This window comes from Alosa sapidissima, chromosome 10 (assembly GCF_018492685.1).
Source record: "Alosa sapidissima isolate fAloSap1 chromosome 10, fAloSap1.pri, whole genome shotgun sequence".
NCBI classification, from domain to species: domain Eukaryota; kingdom Metazoa; phylum Chordata; class Actinopteri; order Clupeiformes; family Clupeidae; genus Alosa; species Alosa sapidissima.
This window is the reverse complement of record NC_055966.1, coordinates 24,444,040-24,458,247: the sequence shown is the minus strand read 5'-3', so window position 1 is coordinate 24,458,247 and position 14,208 is coordinate 24,444,040. Positions and strand designations below refer to the sequence as shown.

The 14,208-nt window shown below is 49.6% G+C and overlaps 1 protein-coding gene across 1 annotated transcript in view; it reads right to left on the bottom strand.

The window, feature by feature from the left end:
- bbs9 (Bardet-Biedl syndrome 9) overlaps nucleotides 1-14,208 on the bottom strand; it is a 115,741-nt gene that overhangs the window by 89,145 nt on the left and 12,388 nt on the right. Inside the window, 4 exon segments of the mRNA XM_042107603.1 lie at nucleotides 4,349-4,478; nucleotides 7,359-7,542; nucleotides 7,877-7,961; nucleotides 11,918-12,092. Of these exon segments, the coding sequence (XP_041963537.1) occupies nucleotides 4,349-4,478; nucleotides 7,359-7,542; nucleotides 7,877-7,961; nucleotides 11,918-12,092 (574 nt within the window).

Genomic DNA, 14,208 nt, shown 5'->3' with positions numbered 1-14,208 from the left:
ACCTTAGTTGAATATTCCATTACATTTAATCTATAGGCTATTCCAATTTAATACCATTGTTATCTGTGTTTATATTGCCATCATGCCATATCAGTGTAAAATGTAGCTCAAATGAAATAATAATAATAGCATTCTCAAAACTATAAGCAGGGAGTCCCAAAAGTATATTTTGAACTCTGAACTTTGCATAGGCTACACAGCTCAAGTTGTGAACAAGCAATATCCTACAAATAATTTAAAGTTCTCAAACTATGAGTTTTATGAAGTGGTGGCAGAAACATCTGAAATGACCACCATTCTAACTTTCACTCACCTGATGAGAACTTTGTGAACTCTGTATGAACATTTGAACGAGTGAATAAAAAATATAAATAATTATACCAGAAAGTTCCAGAATTATGACTTGAATAGAAGTTAGTTAGTTATTATAAATTAATTGATACATTTTTAGAATACTTTGAGCACTGATGCAGTCAGCAGAGGCCTCTTACATTGTTTGCAGGTAGGCCTACTATACATTTCATTCCGTTTTCGATGGCAAAGGCGAAACAGCGCCAAAACAACCACCAGTGGACAAAAAGAGTATTACATGTGTACTGTTAAGACCCGCCATAGAGAATGAATGGGGGAAATTACGGAGGTTATAGTTTGACGATGTCGTACTCCCGTGCAGGACGGATCCTATATACCACGGACATGTTTTGGGGGGCCAACTAAAATGAGGTGGCGGGCCGTATCCGGCCCGCGGGCCGTAGTTTGGGGACCACTGCCCTAGTGTGTGTGCCCATCTGTATTTACATAAATGAATGCACATGTGTGTGAATGAATGTAGCTCTGTCAGTATACAGAAACATATATGCCAGGCCATGGGCCTGTGTGTGCATAGACACATATGTGTATGTGTGTGTGTGTGTGTGTGTGTGTGTGTGTGTGGTGTGTGTGTGTGTGTGTTGGTTCTGTGACTGTGGTCCGGAACTGTACAGAGTGTCTGTATAGGTTGCTCTGCTGTGTTTGTATGTATTTGGCATGTGTGTGCATGTCTCAGTGGGATTATGTTTGTACATGCACATATGGGTCTGCACCTCCTGTTGCATGAGTATGTATACATCCAAATGTAAGTGCCTTAATTCAATTTTGTATTTTCAGCAAATATTTATCAGCTTGTCCAGTGGGAACTACTGAAGTCCATGTGGATAAGTGTTTTAGTGTGTGTGTGTGTGTGTCAGTATGTGCATGCTTGCATGTATGTGGTTGTGTGTGATTGTGTGTGTATGTGTGCGGGGGCGGGGGGGGGGGGGGGGGGTATGCCTATGTGTGTGTCTGTGTGTATGCATGTGTGTGTGTATATATGTGTGTGTCCGGCGGGAGGTGTGTTGGTTTAGAGCCTTGTGGCGCGGCTCGCTGTGGGGTCTCGGCCTCCCTGCTGCTTCCTGCAGGCGGGGCGGGCCGGTGCGGCCGGCCGGCATCCTGGGCGATCTGGGTGGTAAGAGCGTCCAGCTGTGAAACGGCAGCGCTGGAACAGGCGCTAATTCTGGAGACGTCCGAGGCCCCTGCGGTCGGCCCGGCCCTTTCATATGGTTCACGTACCATGGCCCCCTTAAGGAGCTTTACGAGGGGGCCCAGCGCAAAAAAAAAAAAAAAAACAGGACGAGGAGAGAAGAGAAAAAAAAAAAAGTCCAGGGTGTGGTGCACAGTAGACACGTTTACTTTTCCTCATTTAATAGACGCTTTTATCCAAAGCCACTTGCTGGACTGTCAAATGTTATCAGTGCTGACGCTCACAGTAAACTGAGAGCTTGAGGGCTCAGTCAACCCGTGACATGCACTGTTGTGTGTGTACTGTATGAAGGCATGCTCTACACACACACACACTGAGGTGTTAAAGCTCTAAGCCTTGTGAAGCTAGATATATATTTCCTCAGGAAAACTCAGGGAGAACATAAAGCTAAATGTGGGTGGCAATGATTTGCGTGTCTAACGCTGAGCTTTGAAAAAGTACACCGATGATCCAACGGCTTGTGAGGGTGGAGGTAATGGAATTCCCCGTGCCTCAGAAGAGAACAGTGGTGGAGAGTGGTGGTGTTTTTGACTAATTGTTGGGTTTTAAGTGGAAAGTCAGACTTGTTTGTGTCCATTTCAATGTCATCAAATTGAAACATGGCGGTGCTAACACGTACCGTCATACAAAGTAACACAAAGCCACATTTGGGCCCTTCCCTGGCTTCTTTCCCAAATAAAACCATAACTGGAGCGGAGGGCCGGTAGCATGTCAGGCACGTTCTCATGCTGGACAGAGATGCCCGGAGGAGCAAGCAGTGATTTACAGCCTCTCATTACAAACACATCAGCTCCAAAGACATAAATGGGCGTTGATCTAAAGTGCATCATTATTCATCAGTGTTTGTTCAACAATTGTGCAAAATTATGGCCTGATTACGGCCATTTTGACCATGATATGAGCTCCCTTATCTGTCTAGATTGGCGGACTGATAAAAAAAAAAAAAAAACATGCTAAGGTCATTTCCTGTGTGACGAGGCTGTGAGAAAATGCATTTTATGATCAAATCACGTCAAAACAATTAACATTCGATTTGCCATTAACAATGAGGGAGTGGTAGGATAAATTGATGGGGGTTTTTGTCGGAAGAGCACCATACATAGACAGAAAAATGGGGTGATGACAAAGAAACAGAGACTCTCCTTCCCTCTGTTGGCTTGATAGGTCAAAGACAGGAGGCCCACCCATTTACCCACTTGGGAACAGAATGTGTGTGGGTTTGTGTGTGTGTGTGTGTGTGTGTGTGTGTGGTGTGTGTGGTGTGTTTGCGCATCGTGGGTCCGGGGCAGGTCGAGATCTGAGCCCGTCGCAAGGACAAAAACCTCATTTAGGGGCCGATGACAGACACACTCTTTTAATGTGGGCCTAATATCATTGGAGAGGAGCAGACAAAAAGAGAGCGAGTGACCCATGGAGGGGGAGCGCCGCCGAAACGGCCCGTCGGCCCCCGCAGTGCCCCCTCCTCCTCCACCCCAACCCTCGGCCTCGCCACGCCAGGCCCCACAGGGGTATCCGTTACGTTATCAGATGAGAAAGAATCCCGGTAAACAGTCACAGCCAGAGAAGAAAGAGAGAGGGGGGAAGAGGGAGAGAGAGAGAGAGAGAGAGAGAGAGAGAGAGAGAGAGAGAGAGAGAGAGAGAGAGAGAGAGAGAGAGAGAGAGGAGTGGAAAAGAAAACGCAAAAGCACACACAACCACTCACTCCCCACTCCAATAGGAGGGGGAGGAGAATTTGGTGAATCTCACGCTCGGTTTTCAAGCCGCGCTCTGGGACTTATAGCATGCAACTCTCAGACACACACGCACACACACTCACGCGCACACACACACACACACACACACACACACACACACACACACACACACACACACACACACACACACACACACACACACACAAACAAAAGTCAAAACCTGCCTGGCAGCAATGGCACTGCACAAACTAATAGCAAAACAAAAACTGGGGATACAGATGGGATTTATAATAGGATGTATGTTGGTGCTGGTGCTTAAGACACTGGGCTTGGGTTGTGTTGGACTTGGACTTATAAACTCTAAACGCTGTGCCAGTGGGCTGTGAGTGTGTGAGCGTGTGTGTGTGTGTGTGTGTGTGTGTTTGTGTGTGTGTGTGTGTGTGTGTGTGTGTATGTGTGTGTATGTGTGTGTATGTGTGTGTGAGAGAGAGAGAGAGACAGAGAGAGAGAGAGATAGTGGGTTTAAGTGTGAGTGTGTGTATGAAAGTGTAAGCCTGAATGTGTTTACGTGTGTGTGTGTATCTGGACATGTGATGGGAGATTAGTGCCACTGTCACGTAGGGTCCAGACCATGTGTGCAGTCATTTGAAGTGTGCCGTCAGTGAGCGCCGAGTCAGTGAGCGCTGACTGGCCTGATGTGCCACTTTGAAGAGAGCGAGAGCTGTTCTCTCTGAAGGCTGGACGGCCCAGAGGAAAAGCGTGTCGGCCAAAGTGCAGCGGACGTGTCCAGACGCAGCAAGCCTCTCCTGCACAATTACAGTGCGAGCAAGCTGAGCGCGCTCAGATGTCAGATGGACAGCTCAGGAGAGGAAAATGAGCAGCTCAAAGCTAAACAGAGCCCAAGTGTTCCTGAAGTCCTCCGTTTAGGACAATCGCAACAGCAGAGGAAAAAGCACAGAGAAAGGACCCAAGACATCTGAGAGATGACCTCAATGGAGTAACATGAGCTCAGCCAATTCTCACACATACACATACACACATATACATACACACACATACAAACACACACACACAAAGTGTTTAACTATATACTTACTGGAAGTTGGCGACCCGCACAGCCACAGGTACACAGGCCAGTTGGGCGGCCCACTTGAGGGTGATATCCTCATAGACCAGCAGCATGTTGTTATGGTTAGCCATTAGCACATTGCTCGTCCCCTCGCCAACTGTGGAGCACAAAGAGAGACGGGGGAAAATCAAAAGGGTTTTTATTTGCCATGGAAAACTACAGTACAGTACAAACAACAGTAAATACCAAACGCTGGCGTCCAGAACGTGACCATGTCAAAAACATGGGGGCGCTCGGCCAGGGGTTTCTCCCCGCCTCCGCGTCTAGAGTCTAGAAGCGGCGGGGAAGGTTCCAGAAAGGCGGACAGGCTAGTGCGCTGGCACGGACGCACTGGGTGTGCCGCTGAGACAGAACAGCCTATTGGTGCAGAGTGGCAGGATGCACCCCTGTACAGGTAGTGAAGAGGGCCAAAAGACCCCTTGTCCCTTGATGCGTCTGCAAATACCAATGGCAACTTCAAAGCCAACTCTCAGGTCTTGTTGCTCATTTTCCATAAAAAGAGCGGACTGCAAGGCCAAGGCTACTGCCCCCTTTAAAAAAAAAAAAAAAAAACTCCATCCTCCACCCAATCCATCTCCCCCTTCCCCCAAAACTTCCTCCGTCTGAAGCCAAGTATCATAAAAATAGCTCTCCATCAGACGGACATATGGCAGTGGTTTTACTGGAACGACCTCACCTTGAGATGGTGTGTGTGTGTGTGTGTGTGTGTGTGTGTGTGTGTGTGTGTGTGTGTGTATGTTTGTGTGTGTCTGGACAGTGTGTGTGCCCAGAGATGGAAGTTATTAAGATGGGAGATTAGTGCCACTGTCACGTAGGGTCCAGACCATGTCTCTGGATAAAAGGGTGGGCGGTGATGTGAAGGCGAATAGTTTGCAGAAGGAGAAAGGTTGCCATATTGTTCTGGGCCAAGGTGAAACCTGTTAAATATACCAAAATGTCCCGACACACCACGGAGGTTACAGCTAAAACAATGAGAGCTTGGAAGAAACCTGATCTAAAACAAGCTTACCACGGCAGCACAATGGCAGCACAATGGCAGCACAATAGCAGGAGAAGGGGTATCCATTAAGAGAACATTCTTTTCATCAAGCGAGACAGGTTAGAAATGAGCCTTCAGAGTGATGCTGCCGCTCTCTTGGACAAAGCAGCTTGACAAACGCTTTCACCTGTGCATCACGCTTTCACCTGTGCATCAAGCTTTTACCTGTGCGTCACCATTTCACCTGTGCATTACGCTTTCACCTGTGCATCACGCTTTTACCTGTGCGTCACCATTTCACCTGTGCATCACGCTTTCACCTGTGCGTCACACTTCTGCTGTGGAAGCTGTAGCATATAGTACTGTGGCTCAGACATAGACATACATGGAGAGACCAAAAGAGTGTGTGTGCTCATCTGTGTACGTGTGTACGTGTGTGTGTGTGTACGTGTGTGTGTGTGTGTGTGTGTGTACATGACCGTCCCATCCGGAGAAGCAGGTGCCATTGGTTTACTGAGCTTGTGCTGATGCTCTGCCCTCTCGCCTGAGGCTGTCTCCTTTCCCATCCTCTTCCTCTCCTCTCCTCTCTTCTCTTCTCCTCCTCTCCCCTCCCCTCTCTTCTACTCTTCTCCTCTCCCCTTTCCTCACCTCTCCTCCTCCTCTCCTCTTCTCCTCCCCCTTCCCTCCTCTCCTCCTCTCTTCTCCCCTCATCTCCCCTCTCTTCCTCTCCTCCTCCCCTCCCTTCTCCTCCTTCTCTTCTCCTCTCCCCTCCCCTTTCCTCTCCTCCTCCTCCTCTCCCCTTTCCTCTCCTCCTCCCCTCCTCCTCCTCTCCTCCCATCTCCTCCTCTCCCCTTTCCTCCTCTCCTCTCCTTCCCTCTCCTCTTCTCCTCCCCCTTCCCTCCTCTCTTCTCCCCTCCTTTCCTCTCCTCCTCTCCTCTCCTCCTCCTCTCCTCCTCACACACAAACAGTGGTCAGCGGCGGCGGCGTAAGTGGACTCAGCTGGAGGGGGCTCCCGCTGGAAGTCATTATCGGAGCTTCGCTCGGGGATTACCACAGACTACACACAGTTCTCAGAGGCATTCAGCCAGGTGAACACCCCGTGTTTGTGTGCAAGTCTGAGAGAGAGAGAGTGTGTGTGTGTGTGTGTGTGTGTGTGTGTGTGTGTGTGTGTGGGTGTGTTTGTTAGAGAGTGTGTGTGAGTATTTATGCCTGTGTGTGCAAGTGTGTGTGTGTGTGTGTGTTAGAAAGCACCTCCCTGTGTGTTTGTGTGAGTGTATGCGTGGGTGTACCGTCCACGCTATAAACCTCTCTATCCTCCTCTTGCTGAGTCTCTGAAGCAATACTGCCTTGCAGGTTCAGCTTGCCCGCTGCCAAGGTGGAGGGAGGAGCAGGTTTGTGTTTAAGCGCCTGGTTTGTGAAACACACCGTGAGACGAGCTTCATGCAGACACGCAAAAGACGTCTGGAAGCACTCCACTTTGGGCTAGTCTTTAGATCTGTTCCTGTTAATGTGTCCAGGTAAATCCTCTCATCAGAGCCAAGCGTATAAGGTCTGAGTAGCTACAGAGTTCATGAGTATGGCTCTTACTTGTAATAGCCAGCTCCAAATGTACCTTATGGGTTGAGAGACTGATAATCAGTCACACGCTGGTGAACTTAAAGACTTGACCCTTCTGCGTCCGTTCACAGAGGTCAAGAGAGAGGACATCAGATGTTCGGGAGTACGAGACCTTCACCTCATCATAAATGTCCATCAAACAAGCCAGGTTCTAGCTTCTTTGACTTTGGGTAGGTAGTCCACAAATGGCTCTTGATAAACTCAATTAAAAAGGGGTGTGTAGTGTTGGGGAGAGGCGGGGTTGGCAAGACATTGACTTCTTACTGAGAGGGCCTGGTTCCTCCCTGCCACTGTGTGTTACCTGCAGCATGTCAATGCTCAACTCAACATTACATTAAGAAGGAGGTGCTGGGGGGGTAATTATCTTCCAGGTGCTGTTACCTGCGGCGTAGGGGAAGAAGCAGCTGGGGTTGTACTCCAGCTTCTTCATGAAGCGGATCTGCCCGCTGTCCTTCAGGCAGTACAGGCTCCGCTCGCCCAGCACAAAGATGGAGTGGGACGACGACGAGAAGGACAGGATGTAGATGTCCAGGGCCCCCTCGCCCAGAATCAGAGTCCAGTCAGCCTGCGAGAACATTTCAAACATCATTTCAACAGTGACTTGGTTATCTCTACTTGTTCTGATTGAAGAGGTAAAAGAAAAACACATATGCATGTATTTTCATGAAGATTGACATGCAATGTTTAACATTGTTGGTTAGTGATGTGTCCTTCCTCAACAATGAGAAAGCACACTGAAAAAAAATACCGCTTCATTAATAAAAGCCATATGCTCTGTGGCTTTTTCCTTCCTGACATTCTACAAGTTGAGCCATACACCAGAGAGAAAACACACACACACACACACACACACACACACACACACGAGATTATCTCTATTCATGTCATCCCAGACCCACCTGCAGTCTCTTCCCAGAACTCTTACTCTGCTGCTCGCCCTCGTGTCTGGTGTCTGCGTCCGTGGCGACGGCCAGTGTCTCGTACCTGCGTCAGGAGAAAGCCCACACTCGCGGTCAGTCTGCGGTCTGAGAGACGACCATCTGCGGGCTGCGTACTGGCGCAGTCCATTTCAGACAGACAATGTGCAGACACGTAACTACTGTTCCTGTCGAGTTGTTAAATGTTTTCAGTTAATATACACCCATCTGTTAGCTGAGTGCAGCTCCATCCAAGACCAATCAGACCCTCTGGCAGCCTGACGTGAGCTGCAAATGATTTTTGCGCCCAGTTCTGGTAGCGGAGGCGCTGGCATTGATAACCGAGGCCTGCTCAGTGTTGAGAGCAGGCCTGACAACTGTAAACGCTTTAGGCTGGCAACGCACTAGCAGCAGGATGCCTCCAGCATGGCGGGGAGTGTGAGGAGCACAGACAGTGGGGAGTTAAACTCTCTCTCTCAGTCTGTTTTTGTCCTTGTCTCTCTGTCTGTCTGCCTGTCTGTTTGCCTTTGTCCCTCTCTCTCCTCTCTCTGTCTGTCTGTTTGTCTCTCTCTCTGAGTCTGTCTCTCTAACCCACTGTCTGTCTGTCTGTCTGTCTGTCTGTCTGTCTGTCTGTCTGTCTGTCTGTCTGTCTGTCTGTCTGTCTGTCTGTCTGTCTGTCTGTCTGTCTGTCTGTCTGTCTGTCTGTCTGTCTCTTTGTCTCTTTCTTTCTTTCTCTCTCTCTCTTGCTGACCAGTTGAAAGTCGGGTGAGAACGTGGAGCTTGGCCGTGCTCATGTAAACGCAGCTGAGGCAGTGGTGTTGCTCAACGTTGACCCGAGCCAAACGCGCAGAAAGTCATTAGCGCTCGGGCTGGCCTGAGAAACACTCCTGCCTGATTATTCAGAGACATGCACGCGCTGAGTGTGTGCAGACATTCAGCCGGTCGTGCCGACCTACCAGCCCACGGGGAGCACTCACACAGCGCGTGTGTGTGTGTGTTTGCGTGTTTATGTTTTGTGAAAAACGTGAGGTTGTGTATGTGGGTGTGTGTTCTGCATGTGTGTCTGTGAAAGTATGGTGCACATGTGTGGGGATGTGGGTGGTTCGGAGTTTTTTGGATGAAAAACAAAAGACAGAATTCTGACGGAGTTAGACTTTCCAAAGCTATCAAAACGCGAACGTGTGTAATGTTATGGAAACCAGAAGGAACAAGCCAAAACGAAGAGTGCACCTTTCTCTCTGCTCTCCAGACACACACACACAACCATTTTGTTATTTCAATCAATACGTGCCATGTTTCAGGAGCGACGTGGCCAAGCATGAACCGTGAAAAGAAAAACATGGTTTCTTTTCCTTCCCCCAGGTAGGCCCAGGTAACCAGACGACCCCACACACACACACACACACACACACACACACACACACACACACACACACACACACACACACGGGTAAAAACCACACCAGGCTCGAACCAAGAAAAGCCAATGAGGGTTTAACGCTGGACTAACACTGGCAACAGTGGCCTCCCATTTCTACGGAAGCCTCCAGGGGACATTTCGCCCTGAGGGTGCCAAAGGCCCTGGTTGGAGCGCTGCCTGGTTACCGCTGATGTGTGAGATGGCCAAGATGGAGGCGGTGGATGCAGGAGTGGGTGGAGCCGGCAAGGGTGTGAGAGTGTGTGTGTGTGTGTGTGTGTCTTAGTGCACAGAGGTGGAAGCAGAGCGAAGGTATCATTCAACAGCCAGTGCGGGACATCACGCCAGAGGAAACAGCGCCCAGTCATTTATATGAAAGAGGATCCTGGGTCGAGCTGGCACAATGCGCGCGCACACACACACACACACACACACACACACACACACAAACATCAAACCCCCTCTATCCAAACCCCGAGCTGCTGAGAAAAACAACTTTACAGGCTAAATAAACTCCCTGGGCTTGCAGATTTTTCTCCAGGCTTGATTTATGCCACGGAGGGCCCGGTCAAGACAGAGCTGCCCGCAAGACGTTTTTACAGTTGGGGCCTCGATGCGGATTAGACAAACCCCCTGCAATAAAAACGCGGCATTCCACCTCTCCTGTCTCGAAAAAGTTCTGCAATGCATGAACTTGGGACGCAGGGAGATCTTTTTCCCGTAATTATTTTGACTGAAATTAATATATACAGTTGGCGCAGTCAGAGAGGTGATGTCAGCATTTCCAGGGCCGCTATCTCATCTGGAGATTCTCCCGATATGGAAAAAGGCCTGGTGTCATGTATGAGAGCTCGACACAATAAACAGCTCATATCCTATATTTCCTCTGCCGCTTCCTCTATCTCTGCTGGACGGGCCGTCTGTCTCCGAGCGTGTTTGGGAACGAAAGGCGACTCCTATTATTGCGGGGCGGCGATGAACGCGGGAGCAGGAAAAATAAACGGGCCACTCCGACGCGGCCCGGCGATCAATGAGTGGAAATTTCATTAGGACACGAAAACGTTCACTTATCGCCGGCCTAACCAGACTCAGCTGTGGAAATAGCGCTCCTCTGCTGTTTGGAGCAGGCCAGCCCAACACCCAATCTGCCATCTGCAGTATCCAATATCCACTATTTTTACCCGCTTTCTCTCTCCTCCTCCTCCTCTCCTCTCCTCCCTCGCTCCATCCATCCCTCCCCTCCCCTCCCCCCACCTCCACACTCCGCTCACATGCCCTCTTATTTAAACATGCTGGAGGAGGCGACGGCGGCGGATGTGGTCAGTGGCATGAGATGGAAAATGAACATGGCCTCCCGCTCGCTGCGCTGCGCTGCGCTGTGCTGTGCCACGGCCGCATTCTCCAGGCCTGATGCGGAGGTGGGAGGCCCCGACATGTGTGTCTGCCTCCGCCTCTGGAGCTCGCCAATCCTTCTTTCATTCTTTCGCTCTGGCTCATTCCCATCTTTCTTTTCTCTTGTTCTCTCTCTTTTCCGTCATTGCTTTTGTTAGTCCGTCACGCCTCCGCCAGCCTTGACTCTCTACTACTTCCTCTCTCCTCCCTTGTTCTCTCGTTCTTTTCCTCTCTTTCTCTCTCTCTCTCTCTTGTTATGGTGAAACTCTAGTCTAGACACATGCACTACTGAGAAGAAATAGGGGTGGAGTTTCATGGAACGCATAGGAAAGAGCCATGTTCATGTCAAGAGCCATGTTCATGTCCAAGAACTCTCCAGAGCAGTGTTCCAGTGTTCCAGTGTTCTGGGGAGAAAGCCTTCAGGGCAGCTTTCCTGTCCACAATGGTTATGGAGGAGAGATGATGAAAGATAGATACAAATTATGAGGCCAAATGTTCGGTGGAAAATGTCAGGATTTGATGTTGGTGTGGTTTGTACATAGTGGTTAGTGGAAGTAGAGGTACATGAGGACATGCTGGACAAACACAGGACGGGATAGCCATCACCCATATCTATATCTGTGGTGTGTGTGTGTGGTGTGTGTGTATGTGTTTAGGATGGGTTAGGGTCACATGGTAGGGCAAGCACTGACTTACATGCAGGGCTTCAGTGATGTCACTACCTGTGGCTAATTGGGTTAATTGGGACACATGTCCAGAGTCCTAGGCTCACACTTAGTTTGCAGGCCTTGGTTGCCTGAGGCTTCGCCTTTTGGGCGTTTGCCTGGTGAGCACAGCAAACAAGGACTACCTTTGTTTTTGCATTTACTTTGGATTGTCACACCACCACCACAACAACAAAAACCTGAACTCAGCAAACATCGACGCTTGGGCTATTCAAGAGCCACGTCGAGAGCTATACTGGGTCAGTGAGAGCCACAGGTAAGTGACCGCTCACTGGAGCTCTGCCAAAGCTCACACACACACACATTGCATTCACACAGGGTAGGTTCTACTTCCACATCGGTACATCCAGGTCCAGTGTGTAGTTTAGCGTTGGGATTTTTGCGTTAACGTTACGTTGTGGTCTAAGCTTCAGCTCATGAGTGATTAGAATACCCTAGACCGTATGTGTGTGGGTGTGTGTGTGTGTGTGTGTGTGTGTGTGTCTGTACCTATAGCTCTCCACCTGGCGGGCGGAGGAGACCGTGAGGAAGGTGTCGGTGTGGGCGCAGTAGCACAGCGGCCCCGGGAGCAGGAAGCCCGGCAAGAAGCGTCCAAAAGCGTAGGTCTCCTGCTCAAAGAACATCAGCATCCCATCCATCGACTGGATACAAATGAAGTGATGACCTGCAAAACACGCACCACGAGTCACTACTCCGCTGCTGACCACAAAACACAGATGGAGGTCTTATATTTCATCTATAATATATATTAATGAGTTATTATTTTTACTGTAATACAATACAATCACTTAAATTATACTGCACTTATACACCAATGTCACTGCACCACTGTTGACTGGAAAACAAATGTAATGTAACTTAATACATAACTTCCCATTTACTGGCCATTCTTTATATTTGACAAAGAACCGTTTGCAGTAACGGGGCCAGTGCCCCAGCGGGAGCACTAATCCATCCAGATGATTTGTACCCCTAATTTGCCCCCTCCAGCAGGGCCTATCCAGGGCTCTGGGGCCGCGGGGTTACAGGCCATGTGTTATGTGTGTGGGGGCGGGCGCGGGGGGGGGGGTTTGGGGGGGGGCCCTGTGATCACTTCCTCCTGACGAATCTGATATGTGCATTAACACCTCCCCACACCGGCCGGGACCCCCCCCCCCCCCCCCTCCTCCCACCAGAGCCCGGCTTTTAGACTAACAGTGTTTATAGAACGCGTGGCACCCATTCAAATCTGCACTTTATGGCACAGAAAATGAGAGCTTGTTCTGCTGTGAGATGGGGAAAAACCCTCACAATGTGCCATAAAAGAGAGATGGAGAAGGGGGAGTGAGAGAGAGAGAGAGAGAGAGAGAGAGAGAGAGAAAGAGAGAGAGGAGGGGGAAGAGAGGGCATTTGACAGGAGGGCTGTAATTAGGCCTCTCTGCGCTATTAAAAATCACACACTCATCAACAAGGGTCACTGAGAACCACCACCACACACACACACACACACACACACAGACACATACAATACCCCTGTGCGCAATAAGCGTATTGTGGCAAGTGTGTGTGTTGAGTGGGCATATGTGTGTGTGTGAGTAATTGAGTGTAAAAGGGTAAAGCGTGTGTGTGTGTGTGTGTGTGTGTGTGGTGGAGAGCAGGCAGGAGGGAAAGCAAAAGCCATTATGGGAGAAAGAGGGAAAAAAGAGAGACTATTTGCATATGTGTTCGTGTCTGAGTGTGAGAGAGTGTGTGTGTGTGTGTGTGGTTTGTGTGTGTGTGAGAGAGAAAGAGAGAGAGAAAGAGAATTGGACAGAGAGAGCTTATGCATAATCATATGTGTGTGTGTGTGTGTGTGTGTGTGTGTGTGTGTGTGTGTGTGTGTGGGGGAGTTAGGAGAGCAAATGTTTGTGTGTGTATGTGTATGTGTATGTGTGTGTGTATGTGTGTGTGTACAATGGCAGGTCTCCAGCTACCACTCTAAGTAGTATAATTGCAGGGCCAGGCTGGCTTTTTGGGTCAGAACAGGGCCACCCAGCAGTCCCCTCCGCACGCGGCCTTGCGTGGGCCGTTCCGCCCCGTACGTCCATCCCCCTCCGTGTCTACTCAGTCTGCACCTGCAGCCGGGCCCTGGAGCCCAGAGCCACCCCGAGCCAACGGGGCCCCGGCCAGGGCCACACTGCCAGGGATCGGGACCTGGGCTGGCTCCATCTCTCTCCCTCCCTCTCTCTCCCTGTCTCGCTCTCCCTCTACCTCTCTCTCTCCATCTCTCTCTCTTTATCCCTCTCTCTCCTTCCTTCTCTCTTCATCCCTCTCTCCCTCCTTCTCTCTCCATCCCTCCCTCCTTCTGTCTTCATCCCTCTCTCTCCATCTCTCTCTCCCTCCTTCTCTCTTCATCCCCCTCTCCATCCCTCGCTCTCGCAGCCACAGCACATGGGGATCCATTAATGCACTTATTACTAAGATTATACCGCAGGGGCCTTCCCTCACGGGATCAAAAGAGTATATATACTTCCCATTCAACTGTTATAAAGCAGGCACTTATGAACTCCCAATTTCACTCTGAATCCCATCCACTCTGTCCAAAACACACACACACACACAAAGAGAAAGAGAGTGAGAAAGAGAGAGAGAGAGAAACCATAAAAGTGGAGAGGAGAGAGCAAGCAAGCGTTCATTGCTGCCAGTTAATGCAAAGGGCCTTCAGTCTGAGCACTTAATAGTGGTCTCAGTCGGTTATGCATGTCAGAAACATAACTTGGTAAAGTCACATACAACACCTCCTCTTCAAACTACCCCTTTGT